The sequence below is a fragment of the Ammospiza nelsoni genome, chromosome 5 (assembly GCF_027579445.1).
Source record: "Ammospiza nelsoni isolate bAmmNel1 chromosome 5, bAmmNel1.pri, whole genome shotgun sequence".
NCBI classification, from domain to species: domain Eukaryota; kingdom Metazoa; phylum Chordata; class Aves; order Passeriformes; family Passerellidae; genus Ammospiza; species Ammospiza nelsoni.
Window position 1 is genome coordinate 51,380,935 of NC_080637.1, and position 24,830 is coordinate 51,405,764.

General features: G+C 47.2%; 1 protein-coding gene across 9 annotated transcripts in view; it reads left to right on the plus strand.

The window, feature by feature from the left end:
- The first annotated feature begins 6,604 nt into the window (after positions 1–6,604).
- Positions 6,605–24,830, plus strand: part of RBFOX2 (RNA binding fox-1 homolog 2) — a 170,707-nt gene continuing 152,481 nt past the window's right edge. For all 9 annotated transcript variants that reach the window (XR_009418487.1, XR_009418489.1, XR_009418486.1 and 6 more), the window contains exon 1: positions 6,605–6,830. Coding sequence is in view for 4 of the 9 variants with exons in the window: in XM_059472216.1 (XP_059328199.1) it covers positions 6,633–6,830 (198 nt within the window). In the remaining 5 variants the exon portion in view is untranslated. The remainder of the gene's footprint in view (positions 6,831–24,830) is intronic.

Below are 24,830 nucleotides of genomic sequence, written 5' to 3' on the forward strand. Positions count from 1 at the left end.
TGCTACAGACTGCAGGATTAGCGGCCCCTTCTTGCCAGCAGCCACAGCTGAAGTTCCCAAGGTTTGAGGGGAGCTATAGCCCAGTCCTCTCCCTGCCATTTAAAATTATTTCTTTATTTGCTTATTTATTTTATTTTTTGTTTTTGTTTTCCACAGAGAAATCTGCAAGCCATTGTGTGGGCTAGCAAACTTGGCACCCTCCAGCTGCCTATAAAATTGCATTAGGCGTTTATATTTCCTGTAGTGGATTATGTGTTGTCTGGATTTCAGATGATTCCAGGCGAGAGGCTTAGCTTTTTTTTGGGGGGGTGGGAGGGGGGGGGTACAAATTGCATTTGAAATAATAATTTAATCTTGTTGGAGACAGCAGAGCACTGGCAGTCAGCAGATGGATGTGTTTCGAGACAGATGCAGGCAGCTTCCCTGCCTGGCACTCGCAGAGCTGCTCCAGCCCCGTGTGCACAGCACAGGCACCAGAGCCCTTGTCCTGTCCATGAGCACATCAATAACCTCATTGACTGCAGTGATATTTCTCATGTTTAAAGTTAAGCAAGTGCTTGAATGTCACACTGACTCACAAGCGAGGGATTTTTCGCGCTCTCCCAGAGTCAGTTCTGTGACCCAGCTGGCTCCACACACATCGGGAGCTTATCTGAAATCTTGGTATTCATGCAGATGTAGCATACATGGGGGATTTTCTTTTCAAACTGGAGGTTGACTTACTTTGAAAATATCCTCTTGGCTTGTATACAGAGTGTTTATTGTGCTTTACCACTGTTTTCTAATTTGGATCTGAGGCCAAAGAGGCAGTAACTATTTTTAGAGTGGAGAAATCACACTGAAAAAAAAAAAGGACAATTATGTTTTCAAATCTTATTTGAAATCTGAGCTGCATCAGCAGCAAATGGCATTGTGAAAGGGTAAAATCAGATTGCAAGTGCTTATTGGTACAATGTTAGCATAAATTCACAGAGCACTTTTCTGCACGAAGGAAAATCGATCATCATTTGCTGCAAATGTACAATCTCAGGGCACGATTTTTGAGTCATGTTTATGCGAGTGAGTTGAGTCTCAAGTCCCTGCGATGCAAATGCTGCACTGCTGGACAGCCAGCAGGTGGAGTCATCTATAATGGATGTGCTGTGGTCTGGAAAGTTGAGTAAGTACGGGACAGGACACGTGGAAATTTCATTTGGAAGCTGAGATCAAGGAAAATATAAGCAATGGAACTGGAAAACTGTGAGCATGGCAGATACAAACAGCTAAAGCTTTAGCAGCAACAGAGGAGGGACCTGCAAAATGTTTGGAACAGTGAAAAGCTGGAGCAATCCTGGAAGCACTGCTGTGGCTTGGATCCCGAGGCGTAATTCATGCTGTTGTAATTTGCACAGATGGCGGATGTCTCAAGGGATGGCTTGAACAGCTGGGAAACATCAGGGTGTGGGCCAGCTTCAACCACACACCCTTTCTTTCTCCCTGAATCAGTCACAGGAGTGAAAGGTGATACCGAGATCGCTGCAGAAAATATCTGCAGCTATTCTCTGTGCTGGGAGATGGCTCCTCTTGCACCGTGAGTCCTGCTAAGGACCAGCTTAATTTGGCATTTCGTGTGTAAGAATGAACTTTCAGAAGCTTTTCAATGAACCAGTTAGGGAGGAAGAATCAGCCTCAACTCCAGAGATCAGCCATGTAGTAAATTGAGTTGTAGCTGAAGGGCCCTAATAAACAGGGTTCTTCACTGAAAACGAACGGGAGTTATGTGATAACCCTGCCCCCCGCCCCGTTCTGTTCCACGATGTGCCCAGCCACCACAGAGAATGTTTTGCTTTGTCCTTTGCTCTATCTGCCTGTTACACCAGGAATGAATGTTGCCTCCAGCAGGGCATTTGCCCTTCTCAAGCTGTGCGGCCTCCAGCCTATTTGGAAATGCGCAGTTGCAAATAATGATTGGTATTCTCTCTTTGTCTGTGTGCCCGTGTAAGCTGGGTATGTCAGGCTGCTACAGACTCGTGTCTGAGAGAGCAGAGGGTGGCACAGCCCTGAGGTGCTTCAGAGACACAGCCAGAGAGGTGCAGCCAGGCCACTGGAGCACTGCATCCACAGCAGCCACTGCTGGCCCCTGATGTGGAGTCCACCTCTGGTTCACTCATGACAGGCAGCTGAGGGGAACAAGCGCCAGGTATTTCCCAAGTACTGGATCTCTGGCATCAGTGGGTAGGGGAGAGCCAATGAGTTTTTTTTTCCTTCTGGTCCGTGTCCCCATGAAGGGAGGTACCCTGTGGTACCTCTGTGGCTCACACTGTTTATCTTGGTCATTACCTCGGTCTTATTTATCCAGTCAGCCCTGTCATCTCAATGGGAACACAAGAGACCCTTCATGTCCCACATGCGCTCTTCACACACCTTTCTGCTATTACATGTTTTTAGGATATAGAGGGATGCTGTTTCATGTTAGAAGTGCTGAAGGACCTACTTTATTCCCCATGCCCCCAGGCATAAGCAGTGCAGGCAGATGGCATTTCCATGCTAATTGCATCCATGCAGGTAACTGCATCTGTGCTGCAGGTGCCATTTGGGACACCTGAAATGCCACACCTGCTGCACAGCCTGATGCCCCACAGAACTACAGACCAAGCAAACAGCAACCATAAATGTGCTGCAGGGATGTTTGCAGGAAACAGGAAAATGAGTTGGGAAGGTTTTGCTCTGAGCTCTCTGGTGGATTCCCAGCTGCTGACACTGCTGCCTTGCTGGAGTGCCGAGGTGCTTGGAGGCTTTTCCTGAGGCCAGGTGTCCTCATTGCCAGAGGCGGCACTGGGAAAACAGCGGGTGCATTGTGGTTGCTGGCCCAGTGAGTGACAGATGCCAGCACCTTGCGTCACAGTGACATATTGATGTTGGCATTGTGCCCCTGCTTGGGCACTGGCATCCTCCTGGCACACGGTTTGGGCCAGGTGACAAGGTCTTTGGATTTTGCTGACTTAGGTTATGTATTTTCAGCTGTGTGCTAATTGGTTACAGGAAAAGGCAGCTTCTGTGGTAAAATTTTGTAGCAAATTGCTGGCCTGAGATAAGGAAGAAGAAACATTTACCCACAGTAGTTACTACTGAAAGCTCCATTGCCGCTTCCGGCGAAACCAGGACCAAAGTCCAGGCTGAACTTTACCTTGGTGGCACTTCGTCACCTGTGGGAGCACTGTTGTGGGGAGGAACAGCATTTGGCTCCAGAGGTTTGTCTGACTGGACAGAAACAGCAGGAAGGAGCATGGTAGGGCACGGTGCTAGACCCCACCTGACTCACTCAGCAGAGAGACAAAATCTTCCATGAAGGAGAGGAACAAAGCTGCTGGAGGCTGACAGGGCAAGAGGGAGCTGGTCAGCAGGGTGAGATATGCGGTGTAGATGATGGAAGCAGCAAGAAACAGTTCTCAGTTGTGGTGGTGGAAAGAACACATTTGCTTTGAAGTGTGTCTGCATGATTTCTATGCCTTAGAGCCAAAGGCTAATAACTGAGTTTGTGCCTCTCTTCATGTCTGTGCCTTAGAACCTTCATGAGTCACTGCCTCTGCTCCATTCAAGCACCTTCTGGGACCCAGGCCTTTGTACTTCCATAGATGTTTCACACCCAGCATCCTGATGCCACCTGATTTCCAGCCCAATGGGAGTACCAGCATATGTTTCTCCAAGGAATCTCTTCAGAAGGTATCCTTCTGGGGGAGGAAACCACCAAAATTTTATTCTAAAATTGTATGAATCTGTTCAGGAAAGATACACTCTTCATGCCAGCTTCTGGGAGCTCTCTGCAAGGATAACACATCCTAGGATTGCCTCTCTTTGATCTGTCAAAGACAAAGCGCTGGTGAGCGCTCTGCAAACTTGCCCATGAATTCACAGCACATAGGGGCCTTTGGGAAGAGTGCTGTGCAGCAGAGGAAGGGTTAACAGAGTCAGCTGTCTATTTAGTATGTCTCAGATGTCACATACAAATACCTAAAAGGCAGCTGGGTTGTGTGAAAGGAAATCAACGGATTAAGATTGTGTCTCAGCTCAAAAGCTTTTTTGTGACTTCAGGAATGCCTCATATCCCATCTGTTAAATGGAGATAATACCTATCCCACAAACATACCATGAAGATAAATTAATTAATCTTATTTTAAGAGGAAATGGAAAGACCTGGATAAATGGCAGTATGCAGTAACACGGCAGCAGTGTCAGAAAGCTCACAATGGCACAGAGCATGGTGGTGGCAGCTGCAGGTCACTGTCACCAAACTGCAGGTCACTGAGGACCCCTCTCAGCTCTTTCCACCTGCACCACAAGTCAGGGTGCTCCCCTGGCAGGCTGCATACCACAGCCAGCTGAAAATGCCTCTCCAAGGGATGTGCCTATGGCACTGCCAGCTCTGCCAGGAGCTGCTGTGCAGCACAGACCACGTGCACACAGGATGCAAGGCAGAACTGGCAGCAGCTTTGGCACCTCCATGGCAGGAGATGGTGGAAATGGGGTTAGGAGAAGGAAAAGAGAAAAATGGAAGCTGGGCATCATAAGGCAACTCCTTTCTTTGATATCCCCAAGGGAAGTGTCAGACACATTCTCACTTACCACAGTGAGAGGAATGCTCCCAAGATTTCTCTCCTAACTGTTTATTCCTAACTTGTCTGAAGGTTGAAGCCTTCTGCAGCTCCTCACAGACAATACCTTAACCTGGACCATTCATGTAGAATTCCTTGTCAAAAGTAGGGGGAGAAAGAGAAATACAGAAAAGCTGTTTTTCTCTGTATGAGCAGCATCCCAGTCATGATAATTTCAGCTTCTTTCCGAGCCAAGAATGGACTGAACACGTTCCTTCAGTGTTGTTTGACAGTCTGGCTCATTTTATCAAACCCAGTCAAGATGAATGAGACATGTGTTTACCCTTGGTGGGTGAGCAGACAAAAGCTGCATGTAATTGTCTTCTGGGTGCCTGCCACTCCGTGGGGATTTACAACCATTTTGAAAAAAAGAGATTTCCCCCGTCACTGGAGGAGACAAGCTGGCACCTCAGCAGAAAACATACCACTTAAAATAGCTTTCAATGTGGCCTTGAAAACTATTTTTGGATGAGGAAAAATGTGGTGTAAAGGAAGACTGGAGTCATGTATGGTAACTGTCACTCAAAACTAAAGGCTCTGTAATTTCATGAAGATCAACAGATGTAGCATGTACAGGGGATATGAAACACTAAGATAATCTAACTGGTCCCCAGGCTTTCTTGCACATGGTGATATTCGAGAAGTCAAGAAAGGCTTCCTCACACTGACCAACTCCATTTTTAGTTTCTTCCTTTTTCTCCAAATTGTTGGCAGGCAGGAGTGTCATTCCCATCCCATAATCAAGCCTACCACAGATTTGTATTATGATCTGTGGATTAGCTTCCCATCAAGTTGCCATGGCTTCCAGATTACGTTCAGGACAACGCAGGCTGCCTATGCCTTCTTCATTCTAGAGCAGATACTGCACTTAGTGCTACCATATAGCAGCTGAATAATAAAAACAACTTTATGTGTTGGTAGAGGATCCCAAATTTGTTCCTCAAGATCAAAACCATGGAGACACACAGAAGGGCTGATGAACAGGCTTTGGGTTCTTGCAGACTGGTGTCTCCATCTGGTTGGAAGTCATATGCAGCAGAAAAAATGAGAAGATATATTTATACGTATGTAGGTGCAACAGAAACCCACGGAGGCCATTAGGGACAAGAAACCAGCACAGCCCTTTCTCAAGGGATCAGATGTGCTTTGGGGCTGACGGGTGAGCCCTGGAGGGAGGTGCAGGGAGGAGGCCTGGAAAAGGCCGGAACGCACACCATGCACCGAGGGATGCGAGGCCGCTCTGAGCAGGATACGGGGCTCCGGAGCTGGGCAGCACATCCCGTGCCGCTGGATCCTCCTAACCTAGAGCGGGGGCACGCATCACCCCAGATTCGCCTCAGCTCCTTAGGGAAGCTCTGCGGAAACCTCACGCCGACAGGCAGCTCTGCGCCGGCGGGACTGGGATCAAGCCGGCCCGTGACGGGGGACCCGGCTGTGCCCGAGGGCTGGGTGCCCCGCACTGCTCCGGTCACCGTGACGGCCGCAGCCCCGCCGAGGGTCCCAGAGGGCGGTGGCGGCCGGAGGGCGGTGGCGGCCGGACCCGGTGCGGGCTGGGCCCAGCCCCGGTGCCGAGCGCGGTGCGGCGGGGCCGGCCGGGCCGGGCCGGGCCGAACGGCCATTTCCCGCCGCCCCGTGCGGCTCCGCGGCGCCCGGAGCCCCGCGCCGGCCCCGCCCCGCCCCGAGCTCCGCCCGCGCCCCGCCCCGCCCCGCCCGGCGCCGCCGCCGCCGCCGAAGGTTTCCGAGCGGGGGTCGCGCTGCTCCGGCGGCGTTTCCGGAGATTGCCGAGGGGCTCCGGCCCCTCCCCAGCCGCTGCCGAGCCCGTGACCGAGGCGCTCCGGTGGGTCGGAGCCCGGCGCGCCCGCTGCTGCTCCGGTCGCGGCGCGGGGCTCGCCGCCGTCCTCCTCCTCCTCCTGCTGCTCCCGCTCCTCCGGCAGCGCCGGGCGCCGCGGTGACAGAGCGGGGCGATCGGGGCGGGGGGCGGCCGGGGCTCCGGCGGCGCGGATGGCGGAGGGCGGCCAGCCCCCGCAGCAGCAGCAGCAGCCACAGCCGCAGCTCCTGGCCGGTGGCGGCGCGGGGTCCGCCCGCGGCGTGAAGCGGGAGCCGGAGCTGGAGCAGCCCATGCCCGGCGGGGACGGCGCGGAGGGCGGCCACAGCAAGCGGCTGCGGACGGAGGCGGAGGCCGACGGCGGCGGCATGCAGGTAGCGGGCAGGGCCGGGCCGTCCCCGGTTCTCCCTCCCGGGGCTCGGCCGGGCCGGGCCGCGTTGATTTCGGTTTGCGGGATTCGGCGCGTTGCGCTCGGGCGTGCGGCCCTTTCCCCGCGGGCAGCCAGGCGAGCGCGGCTGCCCCGGGCCGAGCCCGGCGGCTCCCGGGGCGCAGCCCAGCACGTGGGGCGGCGGCGCGGGGCCCTTGGGGAGCCGCCGCCGGGTCCGCGCCCCGGGCACCGCCGGGCACTGGGGGAGGCCGCGGGGTCGGGGTCGGGTGCGGGGCGCCGGCAGCGCTCCGGGCCTGGCGGGGTTTACGCGCGGCGTTTGGGGCTTGCACAGCCCCGGGAGAAATCCCAGGTGCTGCTTGGGAAGGGGGAAGCGGAGCAGTGGGGCGTCTTCCAGGGTGGTTCAGAGTCCCACGTTTCTGTCGTCTCCTGCCAGCGCGGTTTGATCGTTCCCAAAACATCGGTTGTTTCAGGTGCGTTGGCCTTTGTGTTTGTGGGGTGATGCTGCCAAGGTGTTTCTGCCTCCCTTTGTCTGGGTGTTGTGGAGGGTTGTTTTATTACGGCAGTTGCACTGGCCTTTTCTGCTTCTCTCTCTCGTGATGAGAATATCAGAGCTCTTTGGAAGCAGCGTGATTTATTCATCTGAGCTTGTTTCTCTTCTCACCTTTTCTGGGGTGGGTAAGCGCTCCTGGCTTTCCAAAGGGAGCATCCTATTCTTTCCACGGTGCTTCTCATCAAGACGCTAAGTGCTGGCCAACACTCTTCCCTTTTTATTTTCCAGGCTGTCCCCAGTTTTCACGCTCAAGAATTACTTATTTTTTAAACAGCTTGTGGCAGGAAGGTTTTGTTTGTGGTCTGTCTGATGTTCAGCCTTTCATGGTGGTCTCTCCACCCCACAGCATCAGTCTTTCCCAAGTGTGACAGTGTGGCCTGAGCGCTTGCTGGAGCTTTGTACCCAAGCGCTGCTGCTGCTTGTGCTCTCCCAAGGGCCAGTGCCCATCGTGCAGTGCTCCTTTATCCCTTGAAGTAGCGTGTTCTCCCACACGCAGGTATGACTCAGGCAGTGTGTACAATTGCAAGGAGAAAGATGCTCAGCATCGCAATGTTTGTACGGTGTGTCTTGCTAGGAGTTATGAATGAGTGCACAAGCATGGTGACATGAAATTCTTCCAGCTCCTCAGAGTTCAACTGAGGCAGAGATCCTGTGTACTTAAGAGAAGATGCACAGTTTACCCTGCATATAGTGGTTTAACTGGCTGTTTTTGATATAAACCTGGGTAAATCAACTGAAAATTGCCCAAGAAGGGACTTGGGCTGGTTTAGCAAAAGTCTCGTGTTTCTTTTTTTTCTTTTTTTGTTTTTAATTGCAAATTAGTACAATTTCTCTCCAGATAAAAGACTCCCTCCTATATGTACATTGACAAGTGTCTTGTCTGTTCAATGAATGGTAAGATTGCAGTGTTCAGCCATGGAGCTACAACAGTGTGTGTGTGAAGTAGTTTGTGTAGTGCTGGTGGTCATGATAGTAGGGATTGGTTGTCAAATTAATTAGCAGAAAGCTGGGGTTTATTTCTGTACCAAATAGTGGGAAACAGTGGAGAAATTAGGTGAGGTGCAACTAGTAGAGCCCAATTTTTAAGTGTGTCTGTAGTCAGTGTAGCTGTTCTTCAGATTAAGACACTCATATTGTACTTATTTGGCATTCTTAATTTTAATCTTTCCATATGTATGTATATGGAAAATTTTTTCAATCCTTTTATTATAAAAGATGAAAATAAACATATATATGTATGTGCAAATACATACCATCATTTGGAACTAGGTGATCTTTAAGGTCCTTTCTAACCAAACTGTTCTATAATTCTGTGTCCAGAAGTTTCCCTTGACTTTTTTTAGTTTTAAAAAGTGTAGTTTATATATTTGGAGAATCTTCTCATGTTTGCAAGCAAGAAGTACCAAATTAGAAGCCGAACTTACCAATAACATCAGAGGTAGGAAAAATATCGTCTTTAATGTTTGGAAAATTCGGTATCTTTTTCCTTAAAAGACAAAACACAAGATTGCCCTTCATAAGGATTTCTGTTCAGATAGTGCCTTCTTTTGAAGTACCTTATTTTAGAATAACAGCTTCTTTTTAGAAAAATCTGTATGTTTAACTGTATGTAATGCTTGCAAGAGGAATAAAGAGCCTATTCTTTGATGTTTTTTTTCCTCCCTCTCCTATGTACTGGAGGCTTTCTGAAAGCTGGAAATCAGACCAGCAACCGTTGTACCTTGTTTTTCCTGGAGATCCTGTCAATTTTCTACTTCCTGTTCCAGAGCCATGGGTTGTTGCTGTGTAAACTTGGTGACCTCCTGTTTCTGGGTTGATAGCAAGGAATCATGGAATGCTGCTATGCCCCCCACCATTTCTTCTTTGAATAACCTGTACCTACCAATGGCTCAGGATATAAACACAGTGTGTAACGCTGAAATAAATCATTTAGCTGTACAAATTACTAGTGTAGCTGTAAAACTAATAGATTTTTGGGGGTCTATTAGCATGAAATATCAAAACTAGGCTATAGGGAGATAAGACAGTAGCTAGTTATTAATACCTTGGGACTGGGGGTACCTGAAAGCTTTGAATAGCCCTTAGATTTACTGTTCTTCTTGTTTTCTGCTTTCTCAGGTCAGCATGCTCAGACAGCTTATGCAGTTAGGGTTTCATTATCTAATCCATCTTTGATCAGGCTGGATAAATGGTGTTTGGCCAGTGCTGATCTTGTTAGGAGGGTGGTGTAAAGCTGCTTGAGTTGGGATTGGGACAAATCGGATCATGGCTGCTATCTGCTTCTGGGACATATTTCAGCTAATCGTGGCGTGGGAGGAAAAGGTCTACCAGGAACTGCTGGGTTTTAGCTCTCTCTGTGCCATAAATGGCAAAGGTCAAATGCTACCGGCCAGGAATGTCACCTGGAAGTATTTGGACAGGTTTGTAAGCTTTGGCCCCAAAGGTACTGCTGATTTAACTGTATAAATACTAGCAAGGAACTGCCTCATGCTCTGTTTGCTGACTTGGATGATTGAATCATTTGGATCAGCTTGCTGATCTGGGTAAAAAGAATGCCTAACACAGGGGAGAAGACAAAAAAAGAAAGTTATATTAGCCTAAGTCACTTGTGAAACTGCACTGAAATGCAGTTGTTGATGCAGCTGCATTTGCTTCTTGTTAGAAAATACTGACTGCTGCACAGATGGAAAAGAAAGTACCCTTGCAACAATCTCTCTCCTCCTCTGCTCCTTGTGTGATGAAAGATGAGAAGTGTTGTGGCTAGCTGGGAAGTGTCCCTTTCTCTTTCAAACTGCAGACAAGGGTGTTATTCCAGGGTGCTGTTTTTGTCTTCTCCTTCTAGGTGCTAGAAGTGTACAGACAGTTTACTGCTGGAAAAGTTACTAAACTATCATCCTCTTGTTTTGCATGAGGGGGTTGAATGAGTTAATCAGCTCCTCTTTTACTCCCCAAGCTGAATTTTGATTTAACTTTTTTATGGGGTCTAGGCTGGTTAGTAAATTAAAATCATACTTTGTGGTAATACATGGGTGGAATTAGATGCAAAGTGTGAACAGAGGTGATCTGTTCCTCTTTCATGGATGACTTGTGTGTTCAGTGTCCCTGAGTATTTGGAGAATTACCTTTCTTGCAGCCATGAGCGTGGCCAGCTGGTCAGGACAGACAGTTAATGCAGCTGTGGTCTGTGCCTTGTCCAGTCCACATAAACCTTTAGTGGCAGCAATGAGTGGTGACTTTGTGTTGTCATTCAGCCATGTCAGCACAGGGTTCATAAAGATGACTAGTGGTGTTGAGATCAGTCCCCTGTGACTAAAAGATGATGTAATAGATGATAAGTCTTTGCTCCACAGGAAAGTCTGTGGTTTCTCATCCTACCGTGAGCCAGAAGATGGTCTGTGACACCCTCTACCAGCCCGACTTCTTTCCAGCACAGTGACTGGAGACCTTGAACTGCAGGGTGCCACAGAAAGGGGACAGTGGGGACATGGCTGGTGCTTCATGGCAGCTGGTGTCCTTGTCCAAGCTGTGGCCTGTTTGTGGTGCTCCAGAGGATGGCAAGAAATCAGTCTGCTGATAATTTCTAGATAGATTTGGGTTTACAAGTAAGAGGACTGACTGGGATTGTAATCAAGATGGGGGCAGTGAATAACAGCTTTTGTGCTGTGAGGGACCCTTTGGAAGTCTGTATTTTTATATTTTACAGAAGAGAACATCTAGTTCCAGTAAATTGTGGAAAAACTGTGTAATCAGGTTAGCTTTTTCCTCCCTCTTATTTTTCATGGCATGGCTGTCTTTGTAAAGAGATGCAGAGCAGTGCAGGGGATACATGATATTATAGTGCAAGGAATGAAGTTCCAATCTTTCGACCCCTGCCTTGGATCCAGGATGAGTTTTCCTGGGATGCTGTTTCAACAGAGAGTTGCTGATGTGATGAGATGTAATGAATCACCTCTAAGTTTGTTGTTGTTTCTCCATTTGCTGTTGCCCTTCGTTTTTTTTAAATATTTGAATGTTATGAGTTAGACTTTACACAATCTGGGAACACTTAGAAAATCTCCAGTTCAAAGAAAACCTTTGGCAAACAGACTGAAAGTTAGGATTTTAGAGTTGTTAAGAGTGCTTTAATGTTGGCTCTTTTCTTGCCATATTCAGGAAAATAGAAAGTCCAAGTGAAGTATTCTGCTTGCTTTAGTACTCCTCCCAGCTCTCTCAGTATTTCTCTGTAGATTTCAGAGGTTTGTGTTCAGAGGTGATAGCCACGTTTGTGAGGTTGGAAGCCAAACAGAGATCTGGCTCTACTGGAGATGGTTTCCTTCTGCATATGTGTACCAGCTGTAGATATAAGCTTTTTATTTTTCCTTTCAGAATTCCTGTTTAGAAACACAAGCATTCTGGTATTTTGCAGGAGGCCTGCTCTCTCCCTTGCATGTTGGAAAGGGTGCCCACCCAGCTGAGTTTGGAGCAGCTTGCAGGCACATCCTGTGAATACTCTCTGTTCCTCCCAGTGATGCAGCAAGCAGGGCCCCTGCCTTGCCCTTCTGCACTGGGGGTTTGCACTTCTGTGTTCAAGGCAGTCTCAAAGATGTGCTGGTCACTGAAGGTTTGGCAGCTCTGTCCCTGTGCTGCCTTCATGCTTTACTGTGACTGCCCTTTCAGCCCCTGCTGCTGAGGCTGGTGGCAGCAGCAGTGCCAGAACACAGGAGATGCAAAGGAGGCAGCAGTAAAATAAAATGAAACGAATCAGCTGCTTCGTTTGCACTAGAGGTAGGGAAGCCAAACCGAAGTTGAGATGGATCTGAATGGGATTCTGTGTGTGGTCTGTGGCCCCCTGGAAACTGCTGCTGAAGGACATACCCCTGTTAGCTTGGAAAAATAAAGCCTGTTGTTAGCAGTGTTTGGTTGGCTGCACAGAAACCTCTGCCCCTCTGGAAAATGCAGGAATCACATTAGTTGAAGATGTTTTAAAACCTGTCACTCTGTGCTGCTGACTTGCCTTGTGGCACTCAGCAAACCTTAGTTTTTGTATGAAGTGAAGGAGAAGGGCAGATGTTTTTGTTGTCTGGAAATCTCTTATTTAATTTGCCCGTCTCTGATATTACTTGACCTTCTGTCTGTGTTTGCTGTTGAAATGCAGTGGCTGAGGGATCAGAGGAACATCCAGAAGAGAAGTGAGAGAAGCAATTAGAGGTAACGAGTTCCAGTTCATTGGAGCATTCTGTTGATCTACATTTTACAGTGGTATTGAGTGGACACCCGAGTGTAGCTGTCATGAGATAATCCCAATGTTTAGGGATTAGAGCTGCTTGACTGCATTTTGGGCCTTAACTCCCTTTGCTCTCCAGTAAATTTAATTTTGCCAGCAATCTTTTGTAAATTCAGTTTGAAAGATATGTATACATTTCCCCCAGCATGCTTCCTCCTCCCTCTGCTTCACTTTCTTGCATGCATCTCATTTTTTCCAGGCTGAGTTAGAGATATTTGTAGGAGCCAAGTCCAGCGATGGCAGGGACTGGATGAAAGAGTCCTCACCAGTCCTGGAGCATGCCACCCTCCTGACCCTGCAGTGTTCCCTGTCAGGGCTCTGCCAAGCTCTCCTGCTGAGCCGTGTCTGGCTACCTCCTGCAGGAAAGCTTTGCTGAGAAAGGCCATGTAGTTTTCTAGATTTCTAACCTTTATTCTGCGTTCTCAAAGATTTCCAGGATGTTTGTGAACTGTTCCAGTCTCTCTCATTTGGCTTGTCATACATACACACATACAGCATCTATCTAAACCACCCCTGTCAGCTCTCTTGCTGGACCAAAGAAATGGGACTCCAACTCCTTAGCAGTGATACGAGGTATTTAAGTGGCCACAAAGAAAGGAAGGTTCCCTTGTTTAATGAGCAGCATCAGCTGAACTGGAGCTGGATCCAGCATCAGCTTGGGCAGAGCAGGAAACTTTGGCAGTTTCTGTCAGCTCACTTGGTGCGACGTTGGTGTTCAGTCAGCTATACCATTGTGCCAGCTTCTAACCTTTGGAGTGTGGGCAGAGGGTGCTTGTGGTTCACACTGATTAGAAAAGAGGTAATGAGATCTTCTACTTGGATAGGACAGTGGGATTCAGGCTGGCATGTTTTTGAAGTGGCTGTGTGTTACTGGGGCTGTTGCTTATGTTTGCCTTTGTCTAGGAGAGTTTGTGGTGCAGAAAGATTGGATGATTGCTTCAGAGAGCATGGAATAGAAGCACTTGTTGCTGTTGCTTGAATTTATGGGGTTTTATCTGCTCATAATTGCCTCAGCAATAATGCAGGTATTAGCATAGAGATCAAGAAGAAGCTGCACCAATTAAGGGGCAAAAAACCCTCATCATGTCAGCACTTTTTCCCTCTGACTGTGCATAGCTAAATTTCTTTAAATAGAGAGGCTAAAGAATCAACATTATGTGGCTTTTCTGTGTGTCACAAATATCAAAATATGCTCCCCAGAGGCCTCTGAGGCCTTGGGATCTGGATCCAGCTCAGATTTCTTCAAGGGTCTGGGGCATTGTGCACTTTAAATTGAGGCTTTCTGCACAGCTATTTCTGTAGGAGATTCTTGCAGACATTTGGAGTGGTTGTCACTGTTAGGGTGATGCCCAGGAAGAAAATCCCACCCAGGCATCACTAAAAAGCCTTGATTTAGTGCTGTGTGGGCTGAAGGGAGGCTCTAGCTGGGATCCTGGTGCTATAAATGGCTGCTTGTGGTTGCCGTTCTCCTGCCCGGATAGGGGTGGGAAGGTCGCCTTTCCTCCAGCCTGCTCACTGACCTCAGGCAGGGAGGTGTGGGGGAAGGCCAGGCTCTGCCCAGCTGCAGGGCTGGGCACCTTCTTCCTGGGTCCCTGGATGGAGTAGCCAAGCCTGTCTGTCCAAGCAGCTCCTGTGAGAGATCGTGCTCCAGAGCCATCTCTGTCTGACTGTTTGATTTTATTCTGTTCTGTGTCTTTGCTTCCCTTTTGTGGGAAGAAGAAATGAGGGGAAGTGTAAGCAATGGCTTCTTCGTTGCCCTTTGTACTCTGCTGTCCTGGAAAGCAGGTCCATCAGAGGGCTCTTTCCTACCCTTATTTCATGTTAAAAGCCCTGTGCAGCTTTGGAGCAAAGCTGGACCAGGATGGAGTAGGTTTTGGAGGTGCTTCTCCTTGCCTATAGGCACTAGTTCTTGTAGCTCAGCTTTGGAGTCACCTGGGGTTGTTCCTGGGATTTAAGACCCCTCACTGAGTGGTGCTGCTTCTGCTGCCATGAGTAGGACCAGCCACCCAGCCTGGGGAGGTCCAAAAGGTTCATTCAGGGAAGGAAGCCTAGGCTGTGATGTTGCTGCAGCACATGGGGCATACCAAGGCAAGTGGGGGCCGGCAGCAAGGTATGGGCAGATGTCCTGGGGCTGGTGGCATGTGTGAGGGTGGGAGACAGGTGTTTATGTTACAGTGGCCTCAGGAATTATTTGAATCATGGGGGAAACTGAGGCAATAAAGTGTATGCAGCACTGCTGCTGATTTGCAGCAGCAGATTTGAATGTCTCTTGGACAGCCTGCAGGAGAATCCAGCTGGCTTCTAATGCACCTGCCCATCCTGTAATTTGTTTTGTCCAAAGCACAAGTTGAAGTGTGTGGAAATGCAGAATGCTCTGAGTGCTCTAGTTCTAGGAAGAGGTATGCAGCTCTGCAGTGGTGCTGGAGTTAGGTTTGTCCTTGGTGGTCTGGAACTCCAGGTGCTGTCTCCTCCTTGCAGAGGATTGAGGAGGCAGAGAAGTGAACCTGGGTGAACCTGTGTACAGCAGGCTGCAGCTGGGGAGACTTTAATTCCTGGTGCATCTGCACTAAAGGGGCTGGGACTCATAGCCAGTAACTGCCCAGCAGGAGGATGTGACAAGAAGGCATCAAGTGAGGTCATAATTCTGTGGTCATAGCTTTTACATTTTTGGAGATGATTTCATCTCTGCAAGTGCAGCTAACGGATGGTGCTGAGGCGCTATTAAACTTAATGGAACCAGTTAAAATGGGTGTAAGGTCAGGTTTTGGACTATGCAATATTTCATTTATTCTCTTTCATCTCATGTATGACACCAAACTGAAATATTGCAGATAACCTAAACCTTGTACTGAGTACAGACCTATTAATTTTTAATGGTCTCTTCTACAGTACTCACCACAATAGTGTGGGTGCTTCACAGGTACTAATGATTTTAATTTTTAGTTTCCTGAGAGGTAGAAAAGGTATACTGTGTCTTATTGTGGAAGTGGGGGATTGAAGTACCTGGTAGCAAGACCACATTTTCAAAAAAAAAAAAAAAAAAAGATTGACATTTACAATCTAATTTATTTTTGTCTTTTGGATTGTAGCTGGGTTTTTTTTTTCTGCAGCTTCCACTATATATATATATATATATATATATATATATATATATATATATATATATATATATATATGTATATATATATGATGCCTCCTGCTTCCATAGACTGATCCTTGAGGGTGTCATGTTGGGCAAATGTACAATGATGTTGTCTTTATCTTAAAACCCAGCAAAATAGCTTGAATTAAGGAGATTGGTCAGCAACACGGTGAAATTTTACTTGGAAGATAAGGTTTGAAATTGAACTAACTTTTAAAGTAGAATGGATGCTGCTTGTCTTAAACTACTAAACCACCTAACTTTTGGTTTCTGCAGCTGTTTATACTGCTCAGAACACAGCACTTTTTAGGCTTGAATGTAGTAGGAATTAAGAAAAAGTAGCACATAATCCTGATTTATTGTAACATCCCTGCACATGAGGAAACACTGGAAGTTGCATGGATAGTTGCTATTTTTTAATCTGCAGCTGTTGACTTTTGTAGTTGCTATTTTAGGAGAGAAGGTAGCTACACTGCCTTTTGAGTTAAAAAGCATGTTTTGGTCTGTTAAGAGGCAAAGAGCTGCTGTGTGGACAGCAAAGGCAGGAACTGGCTTCTGACCCTGTCCCTGTGCTGGCTCCCAGTGGGGTCTGGCAGCTCTCCCCCTTTCCTTGGAGCACAGGTCTCAGTGTGGTTGCTTGTGGGGTCAGCAGGGAGGACAGAGGCATGTTTGCTGAGGAGACTTCATGACATATTAGGGCTGCAGAGGAATCCTGCCACTTGGGATACAGGTGTCTCAGGTGAAAAATACCTGGTTGATCATGGGCTTGGTATTTGCTTTTTGTTTGCTGAATAACAAGTCCTTCATGCGTCCCATCACTGCCTGCTTTTTATTGCTTCTTCGTGGGTATTCAGTTCTCCTTACCCGAGTAAAGGTGGGGCAGAATTGTGTTATAGGGCTGGGGTTTTGTCACTTTCAGAGGGCCCCAGACGACAAGCCTCGTTTTGGCTGGATGCCTGATCTTACTGCTAGGATTGTCAGACTACAACATTGGAAGTAGTATAAAGCTGTAGGGGAGGAATAAACACCCCATCCCACTGCTTTTTGGAAAGAGGATATAAAGACTGACCTGGTAATGCCTTCTTTGTGCCTCTCCATGTGTTGTGGGAATTCCCATTGCCTTGAAGTGAGGGGAGAAGATGAAGCTGGCGTCCTCTCCAAAGCTCACATTAATCCAGTGGAGACCTGGCATCTGCTAGTGTCACCAGCTGGATCTAGCAGGTTTTTCCCAATCTGACCTTTATACCTTACCACTTCTTGGAAAAGTGACTTCCTGGGCTGGGTAGATTTCCCTAAGAGGCATGGCAGGTGCCTCATGTTATGAGAGCTGAGCTGAGATGTCACAGTCACAGACAGAGGAGGCAAGGCCATTGCTGTCGAAGGTGGGGTGGACTCAGCAGGAGGTGATGGTGGCATTTGGGAACAGTGCTGTCTGTGTGACGGTTGGACATCAACCATGGGCCAGAGAATACTTCAGAGAAGAGGAGCAGAATGTAAAAGGAAATGGACCAACTGTGGATTTTGTTTGTCAGATAGAGAGGGTTACAGTGGAACTTCACTCTGTAGTGTTTCCATCTGTTGTGGTTTAATCTTAGCTGGCAACTAAGCCCCACACAGCTGCTCACTCCTTCCCGCTGGGATGAGGAGAGAATCAGAAGACTAAAAGTAAAAAAACTTGTGGGTTGAGATAAGGGCAGTTTAACAGGTAAAGCAAAAGCCACGCATGCAAGGAATTCCTTTGTCACCACTTCCCATGAGCAGGCAGGCTTCAGCCATCCCCAGGGAAAGCAGGGCTTCATCATTTGTAATGTTGATTTGGGAAGACAGACTTCACTCTGAATGTCTCCCCTTTCTCTTTCTTCCCTCGGCTTTCTGTGCTGAGCATGATGCCATGTGGCATGGAATACCCCTTGGGTCAGTTGGGGTCAGCTGTCCTGGCTGTGTCTTGTGCAATTTCTTGTGCACCCCCAGCCTCCTCCTCACTGGTGGGGTGAAGCAGAAAGGCCTTGACTCTGTGTAAGCGCTGCTCAGCAGTAACTAAAACATCCCTGAATTATCAACACTGTTTCCAGCACAAATCCAAAACACAGCTCATAACAGCTACTGTGAAGAAAATTAACTCTATCCAAGCCCAAACCAGCATACAATCTGTCCATCCCTTCTCTCAGTGCCCACTTGTGCACCATCAGTGCTGTTGTGATGGATGTGGTGAATGAGGCTAAGACTGATATTTGAGTATATATTGTCTGACCACCTGATACCTGTCTCTACACATACATATATGTCTCTTCGTGGCTTTGCCAGGAAATTGAAATTATGTTCATGGTTAGGTCTGGTTTTTGTGTTTGTTTCTGTCCCCTAATTAGATCCTTCCAGGACAGGCTTGCTGCATTTCACCGTCTTGCCTGATGTCTTCTGTCTTTCAACAGGAATATCATATGGTCAGGGCCAAATGCTACAGTTTCAGAAAAAGTTTTATCTGTTGATAAATCACAAATTAACACCACTAAGAATTTTTCATGCTTTGTGTTCTGTCTTGAAACCTCTCTGTCTATAGGTCCAATAACATATCTGAGTGTATCTCTCTCTTTCAGCCAGACCAATGTATAAGTTCTCCTGGGGGTGCTTCTTTCCCATGGGGAAGGTGTTGACTTGAGTAGATGGAAGTGCTATGAGACTTCTTGTGTGTATGTTTTCCTCCTGTTATTTATTGCTTTAAGGGTTAAGTAAGAATTCTTTCTTTGCTGGTCAGTGGGTTCATGTTTTCATCTTGGGCAGTATCAAGTATTTGTGACTGCTTGGCATGCCAGGAGTAGCATGAGTTGGGTTTGCTTCAACCACGACCCCTTTAAGGACTAGGAATTCTTTGATGAGTGATTACACTTAACTCTGGACTCTTAGTTGATGGATGTGATGGAGCATATCCATGTTCTTTGGGAAGGTTTCCTTAAATAGGCATGACCTTTCTAGTGAAAACAGGAAAATAGTTTTTGCTCCCCCCCCAATGGGGTATGTATTTCATTTTTGGACCTCATGATTACTGCAGACATTTACCATAGGAGTAGCTCATAGGGGCAGAGTTTGGCAGCTCCATTGTTCCAGCATTTGTTCCATCCTTTCTGTAGCAGCCACTATTTTTGACCTCTGGTGACCTGGTTCTCCTTTTTTATCTTTTCTGGCATCCAAAACTCTGAGGCATCAGAGAAAGACTAGCCAGTCTGCATGTTTTAATTTGTAGATGGAGAGTGGATAGTGATTCAGTAGATCTGGATCATCCTATGTTCTTGTTTCTGTTGGATTTCAGTAGATGTGTGGAATCTGTGGGCAGAATGGAGAGAATTGGCCCTGTTACCTCAGAATGAGGAACCCTCTGGCTGTGACTTGAATGTGATGACAGTCTGCCTGAAGTTGTGCCTGTCCCTGACCATGCTTGGGAAGTGTAGCAGGAGGTGGGTGTGTTTGACTCTCCTGTGCACTGAAACCTTCCAAGATGCCTGGTGTCTGCTAGTCACTGTTGCTGACAAGGTATCAGCAAGCCCTTTTATGAGGTTTGTGATTAAATAAACATAAAATCTCTGTGCTTGGGCTCTCATGTCTGTTGTTAGGTATTCTGTGAAGTTGGTTCTCTTGGATTTGGTGCTTGATAAAGAGATGATGCATGTAGTCTGGAAAAGGTGCACTGCAGTGGGCAAACTGACCAGACCTGCTGGCACAGTAGTATCAAGTGCTTTGTTTGGCTTGTGTAGTTTACCTAATCCTCAGGTAAATACAAATTTTATGTACACTCTCCTAAGCAATTTCTTATACTGTGTCACCAGTTTGTTGATGCCCGAAATGTTGGAAGTTTGCAATTAAAGATTCTGAGGTCTGTAGATCTGTCTGCTTGGTTCTGGGATTGACAATTTTTACTTTTGTTTTTAGGACAGGATTTTAAAGACCGTCCCTAAATCTCTGAATCCCTTGTACTGGAGTAAACATGTGGCATTGTTGTTCTTCCATGGGTGAATTCCTACCATTGTAAGGCTTTCTCTACCTCTGACTTCCTGGGCAGGATTTTTGATAATGAATACCGTGACATAAGTAGGGGAGAGCTTCTTAATAGGTCACTTCCCAACTTTACTTTGCAGGTAAATATTTTTGTCTTGTATGGATTTTCCTGGGGTGCAGAGTCTGTTGGATGGTTAGCTTTGCTCTCTGAACAATGTGCTTATACACAGATGGTTATTGCATCGTGGAGGCAACTATCTTCATGAAGTTGCATGAAAAAAATTACTGTTGCATTTGTACAGGCTGCATTTGAACAGGTGTACTGTGAAAATAAGATTGCAGTGGGAAGGGAGCATGGGATGTGGTTATCAGTGCTCTCCCAAAGGCTGCTCTGTCCCAGTGGAGCCAGGGCAGGTAGTCCTGCCCTTCCCTGGAGACTCAAGGGGTACTGTTACATCTGTTAAATTAGCCCTGGATTGGAGCTGCTGAAAGTGTATCTAGTCAAATGCTAATTCAGAATTTGACTGACATTTCACACACACATTTGTGTGTGAAACTAATTGGCAGGTTAGAAAAAGCAGTGTTGCCTGTAGGAAACTTTCTTCTTACCTGCAAGAGCTTAAACAGTAAAAATGTAAAATATCCACTATGAAAATTTCTTCTTCCTTGCATGGTTAGCAGTGATAACCAAAAGCAAATTTTTCAGTTCTGTGTTCAGAGCCCTCTGATAGTATTGTCATGGCTTGTGCTTCTGTTTACAGATTTCCCATGTAGCTGAATTAAATTAACAAGACCAGTCAATTCATTGCTGCTGTATTCAAACCCCTGGGCAGCAATGAGACTGGCAGGGATGCAGCATCATTTTCATGTGCTGCTTGGAAAGGGAGGATGTACAGCGAAATGAGGTACTGTTTCTGCTTGGGGGAGGGGTTTACAGTCATGGCTCAGGTGGCAGATGAAGAGAACTGTAGGTTCCCAGAAGTCTTTTTTTTGTCCACTGCTTCCCATGTGGCTCAGTCACTAGGTAGCAGGAGGTTTTTTCTGTCCTGTATGGGCTAGCCAAAGACTAGTGTATCCACAGAGTTTATTCAAGGCAGATAGCATTACAGGAATCAAAACAGAACTCTTGGTTCCTGTTCATTGATTTAATCCTTTGTTTTTAGCAGTTAAATGTCCCTGTATTCTTTAGCCTAGCCTCAGTTATCCTGGATTTGAGCCCCTCTTAAATCCTAATTGCATAGTATTCATGTTAGGAAGAAAGGTGGTGTGAGGTGATGCACAGAGATATGAAACAAGTCCCAGGTCACCTGCAGAGGAGCAGAAATCTCAAAGCACTGGGTTCAGTGGCCATCTTTCCTCCCCTTGTTTGAACTAGGTGGCCTCCTTTATTGCTGCCCCCTCCATCTAAAGGGTGGTCCTTGGGGGCTGTTTATAACACATGGTGAGCTGCACGCTGCTCTTGCCTTACTCTGCATCAGCTTGCTGTATTAGCAAAAGGTAGTTAGCAGTGTTTTACAGCATCTTTCCCTAGCACCAAAATTCAAAATTCAAATTAATTACATATATGAGTCTGCATGCAGCTGTTGGATGTTTCATATTTTCTTTAGGCTTGTGTAAAATACATGATATGGTGGAAAAGGTGCTGCAGATTTACTTTTTTTTTCCCCTCTCCTATGAGTCTGCATAGTTTGTGAGACTGGAATGATACTATATGCTTCGTTTTGCAGCAAATTTGGAATTCTGGGCTTCAGTGTATCATGTTTGCTCCTCTTGTCTGTTTCCTCCAAGTCTTTTATGTGGAGTTTACAGATACTGGTGCAGTTTGCATAGCAGAAATTGTCCCTTTGTAGCAGCTGGTGAGTGGATGATGGACAGCTGATTAAACTAAACCTTCAAAAGGCTTTTGAAAAAACCCCAGTAATACTAAAGTTATGATTTGCAAATGTTGTGTTGGTACTACTGGGTTAGACAGCTTTAGACCACCTGGTGTAAGTTGGTCTGACTGGTAATACTCCTTTACTCTGGGCCACCAATCCTTGTGTTTGTGGGGTATTTACAGTGGGCACAGCCTCTTTGTTGGGGTGCATGGTGTGAAATCATACCTCGAGGCTAAGCTGGGAGTAAATAGGTTCTGAAAGAAGTGATCCTTTCTCTCTGTGCTCCATTTGGCTTGGAGCTTCTTTTTCTTGATCTCATAGAAAATAAGTAATGTCGAAGAGAATAATTTATCTCTAAATCCAGCTGCCTCCACCATGGTGGATGTGTTCCTCTGCTGTCCTTTTGAGAGGCAAGCTGGTGTCCAGTGCTGGCTGTGTCCATCTCAGCAGTGCTGACAGCAGCAGTGTGCGGGGTGATGTGGCACAACATACCCACAGTGCAGCTGCCTGTCACTTCTGTCACCTGGTAGTATCTGTAGCTCCTCAAGGAGAGCCTTTGCACATTTAACACCACCATACCACTGCCCACCCCTCTCACATCCACTTTGCTTTAGAAGTGAGTGGACATCCATTCCTCCTGCAGAAGAGGGGGGTAACTGTTTGCTCATCCACTGTTTCTCTGATCCAAGTGTGTTTTCAGTTCTGCCTTTGTATTTGGTGGCAGGTCCTCCTTCCCCCTGGCGCGTGTCTGCAACGTGCTCATGTGCCGGCACGCGCGTGCTGCCCTTGAAAACAGACCAAACTTATTAAAATCATTGCTGGTTGCCATGGCAGCTGTTGTCGCTGTGGGCTAATAGGAAAGGCAATTACTGCTGCATGCTGGGGAGTGTACGGGGAGGCTCTGGGAAGGGGGGTACAGGCGGCTGCACGCTGCTGAGTTCTGTGACTGATAGCTTGGATGTCACAGTGAGCAAGCAGCAGAGGAGAGAAAGGCAGGAGATGCCCTGTAATGAGGTTTGGCCAGTATTCCACCTCCTGGGCAGGCTCATTGAGAGATTCCCACCCTTCCTTTGATTGTCAGGGGGTTGAGTTTCACGTTTTCAGCTGGGCACAGCGCAGTGCTGCTCAGTGACTCTCAGCTGGCCCAGGAAGTGAAATGGAGCTGGAAAACTTTGTGTGTTGAAGATACTCATCTAGTCCCTTTCCTGCTGTTTCCTCTCTGTGAATATTCCTCTTCAATACTTTGCTGTTTCCTGTAGGTTGAATGTCATGATATAAAACAGCTCCGAATTTCTTGGAGTGAGTAGGATCACTTAAGAAAAGTGCTTCTTATAATGAATTTAAAGCTACAGGAAAATTGCATCCTTCATCTTTATTCTCTGAATTTGGGCAGCATGTGTCCAAGCAATGCCAGCACTGTTTGTGCCAAATGCAAACATGAAAAGAACTGGGATTATTTTATAGTGCAGAGCTTGTAGAAAATCAGTAAATTCCATGAAAGATTTGAGTTGGGGAAGTAGGTGAGAGCTGTAAATCTTGGGGATATAAAAAACTGCTTTGGCTGTGTCTGACAGAGCACTGTACTCCCAAATTGAAACCCTCTGTCCCCTCCAATTTGTTCTGCTTTCCCTTTCCCTTGTGCTAAGTAATGGCCTGAGACCTTGCTGCACAGGAGCTTTTCCAAGAGGCTCTCTCTGTACATTAAGATGTACATCATAGAAGTTTCTTCTGGCTTACAAAATCCATGATGGTGTCAGTGAAGCTAAAACGATGGCTGTAACCCTCTTCAATAGGGAGACAGGTCCCTGGAGGCATGGGGGAGACAAAGTGAGAAGAATAAAACAATCCTCTTGGAGCAGGCAGAATTGGGATCTTGTCTGATTTCTCTCTTTCTGCTGCTCTCCCAGCAGCTGTTTCCAGAGGCCCTGTGGATCATGCCCGTTGGGGGATAGCGCTGGTGACTCACCCGGCTGGGATGGTTTCCGCAGCAGCGTGAGAGCCTGGCTTCCCAGGGAGCCGTGGCACCAGGAAGGGGAAGGTTTCTGGTGCGTTTGATCCTTCAGTGAAGATTATGCTGTATCTGTTTAATTAGAGACTGCTGCTTTCTTCACTAGTGTACTAAATATAAATGGAGGAGCTGGTCTAATATACTTGAAGTTGCAAATGTCAGGAGTCAATAGCTTTATTTTCCTCTCGCCAAATCTGATTTGGTTTTAAGTACTGCTGCTAAATCTAATGATGCAGTAATTCCTGTTTGTTAAAAGGAATGAGGGATTTAGGCTGAGAGAGACTTCATGCTCTCCCATCCCGCCTCTGTTTTACAAAGGAAGAGCTACTGGTTTGCAGGTGTTTGTACAGTAAGATCTGAAGGTCAAAAGGCTCAATCTAAATACACTGTGTACTGAGTTTGTATTCAGCTAATATACTGTTCTTAAGGTTTTCTCTCTGCAGTTTTTGGTGCAGATTTGTACATTCCAAGCATTACCTTTGTGGAAGTCAGCAGAGTGCCAAAATTTTTTAAAAATATAAAAAATGCAGTAAAGATAAAGAAGTTGCTTCTGGAGCCCAGGCTTCGTGTTCTGTCTGGGATTCTTTCTTTGCTGAACTACATTCGAAATCCTGGCAGGCCCCAGGGAGATCTGTAATGGGACGGAACATCTGTGCTTAAGATGCCTTGCTCTGTTGGTCGGCTGTGCAGGAAAAGGAGTAAGTATCAAATGAGATATTTTTTCCCCCGCTCTGGGCTCCTACTGAGCACAGTGGACCCAATCTACCTCCATCTGCTTAGCCTTGTGCAGTGCCATTGCTTAGCCTTGTGCAGTGCCACAAGCACTGTTTGCTTGTGCGTGTCTGTGAGCTGTAGCGCGATGCCTGGGAAGTGCAGCTCGCTGGGAAGTGCAGCTGGTGCTGCTGCCTGGCCGCTGTGTGCAGTGTGCGATCCCAAATTGGTTGGGAAATCCTTGAGAGCAGAAACGATGGGGAGAGCACCTCATGGTGAAGACTGATTCAGTGCTGCTAGCAGCAGCAGGGAGGCTCTGCATCTTGCCCTCGGCTGCAGTAACTGCTGCTTGTTCATGCCCTGGCCGATCTGGAATGATTTTGTCCTGGCCAGTAGGATAATGTGGGCTACCTTGTCTTGGGGCAAAACTGGCTGCTGGGCTGGAGCA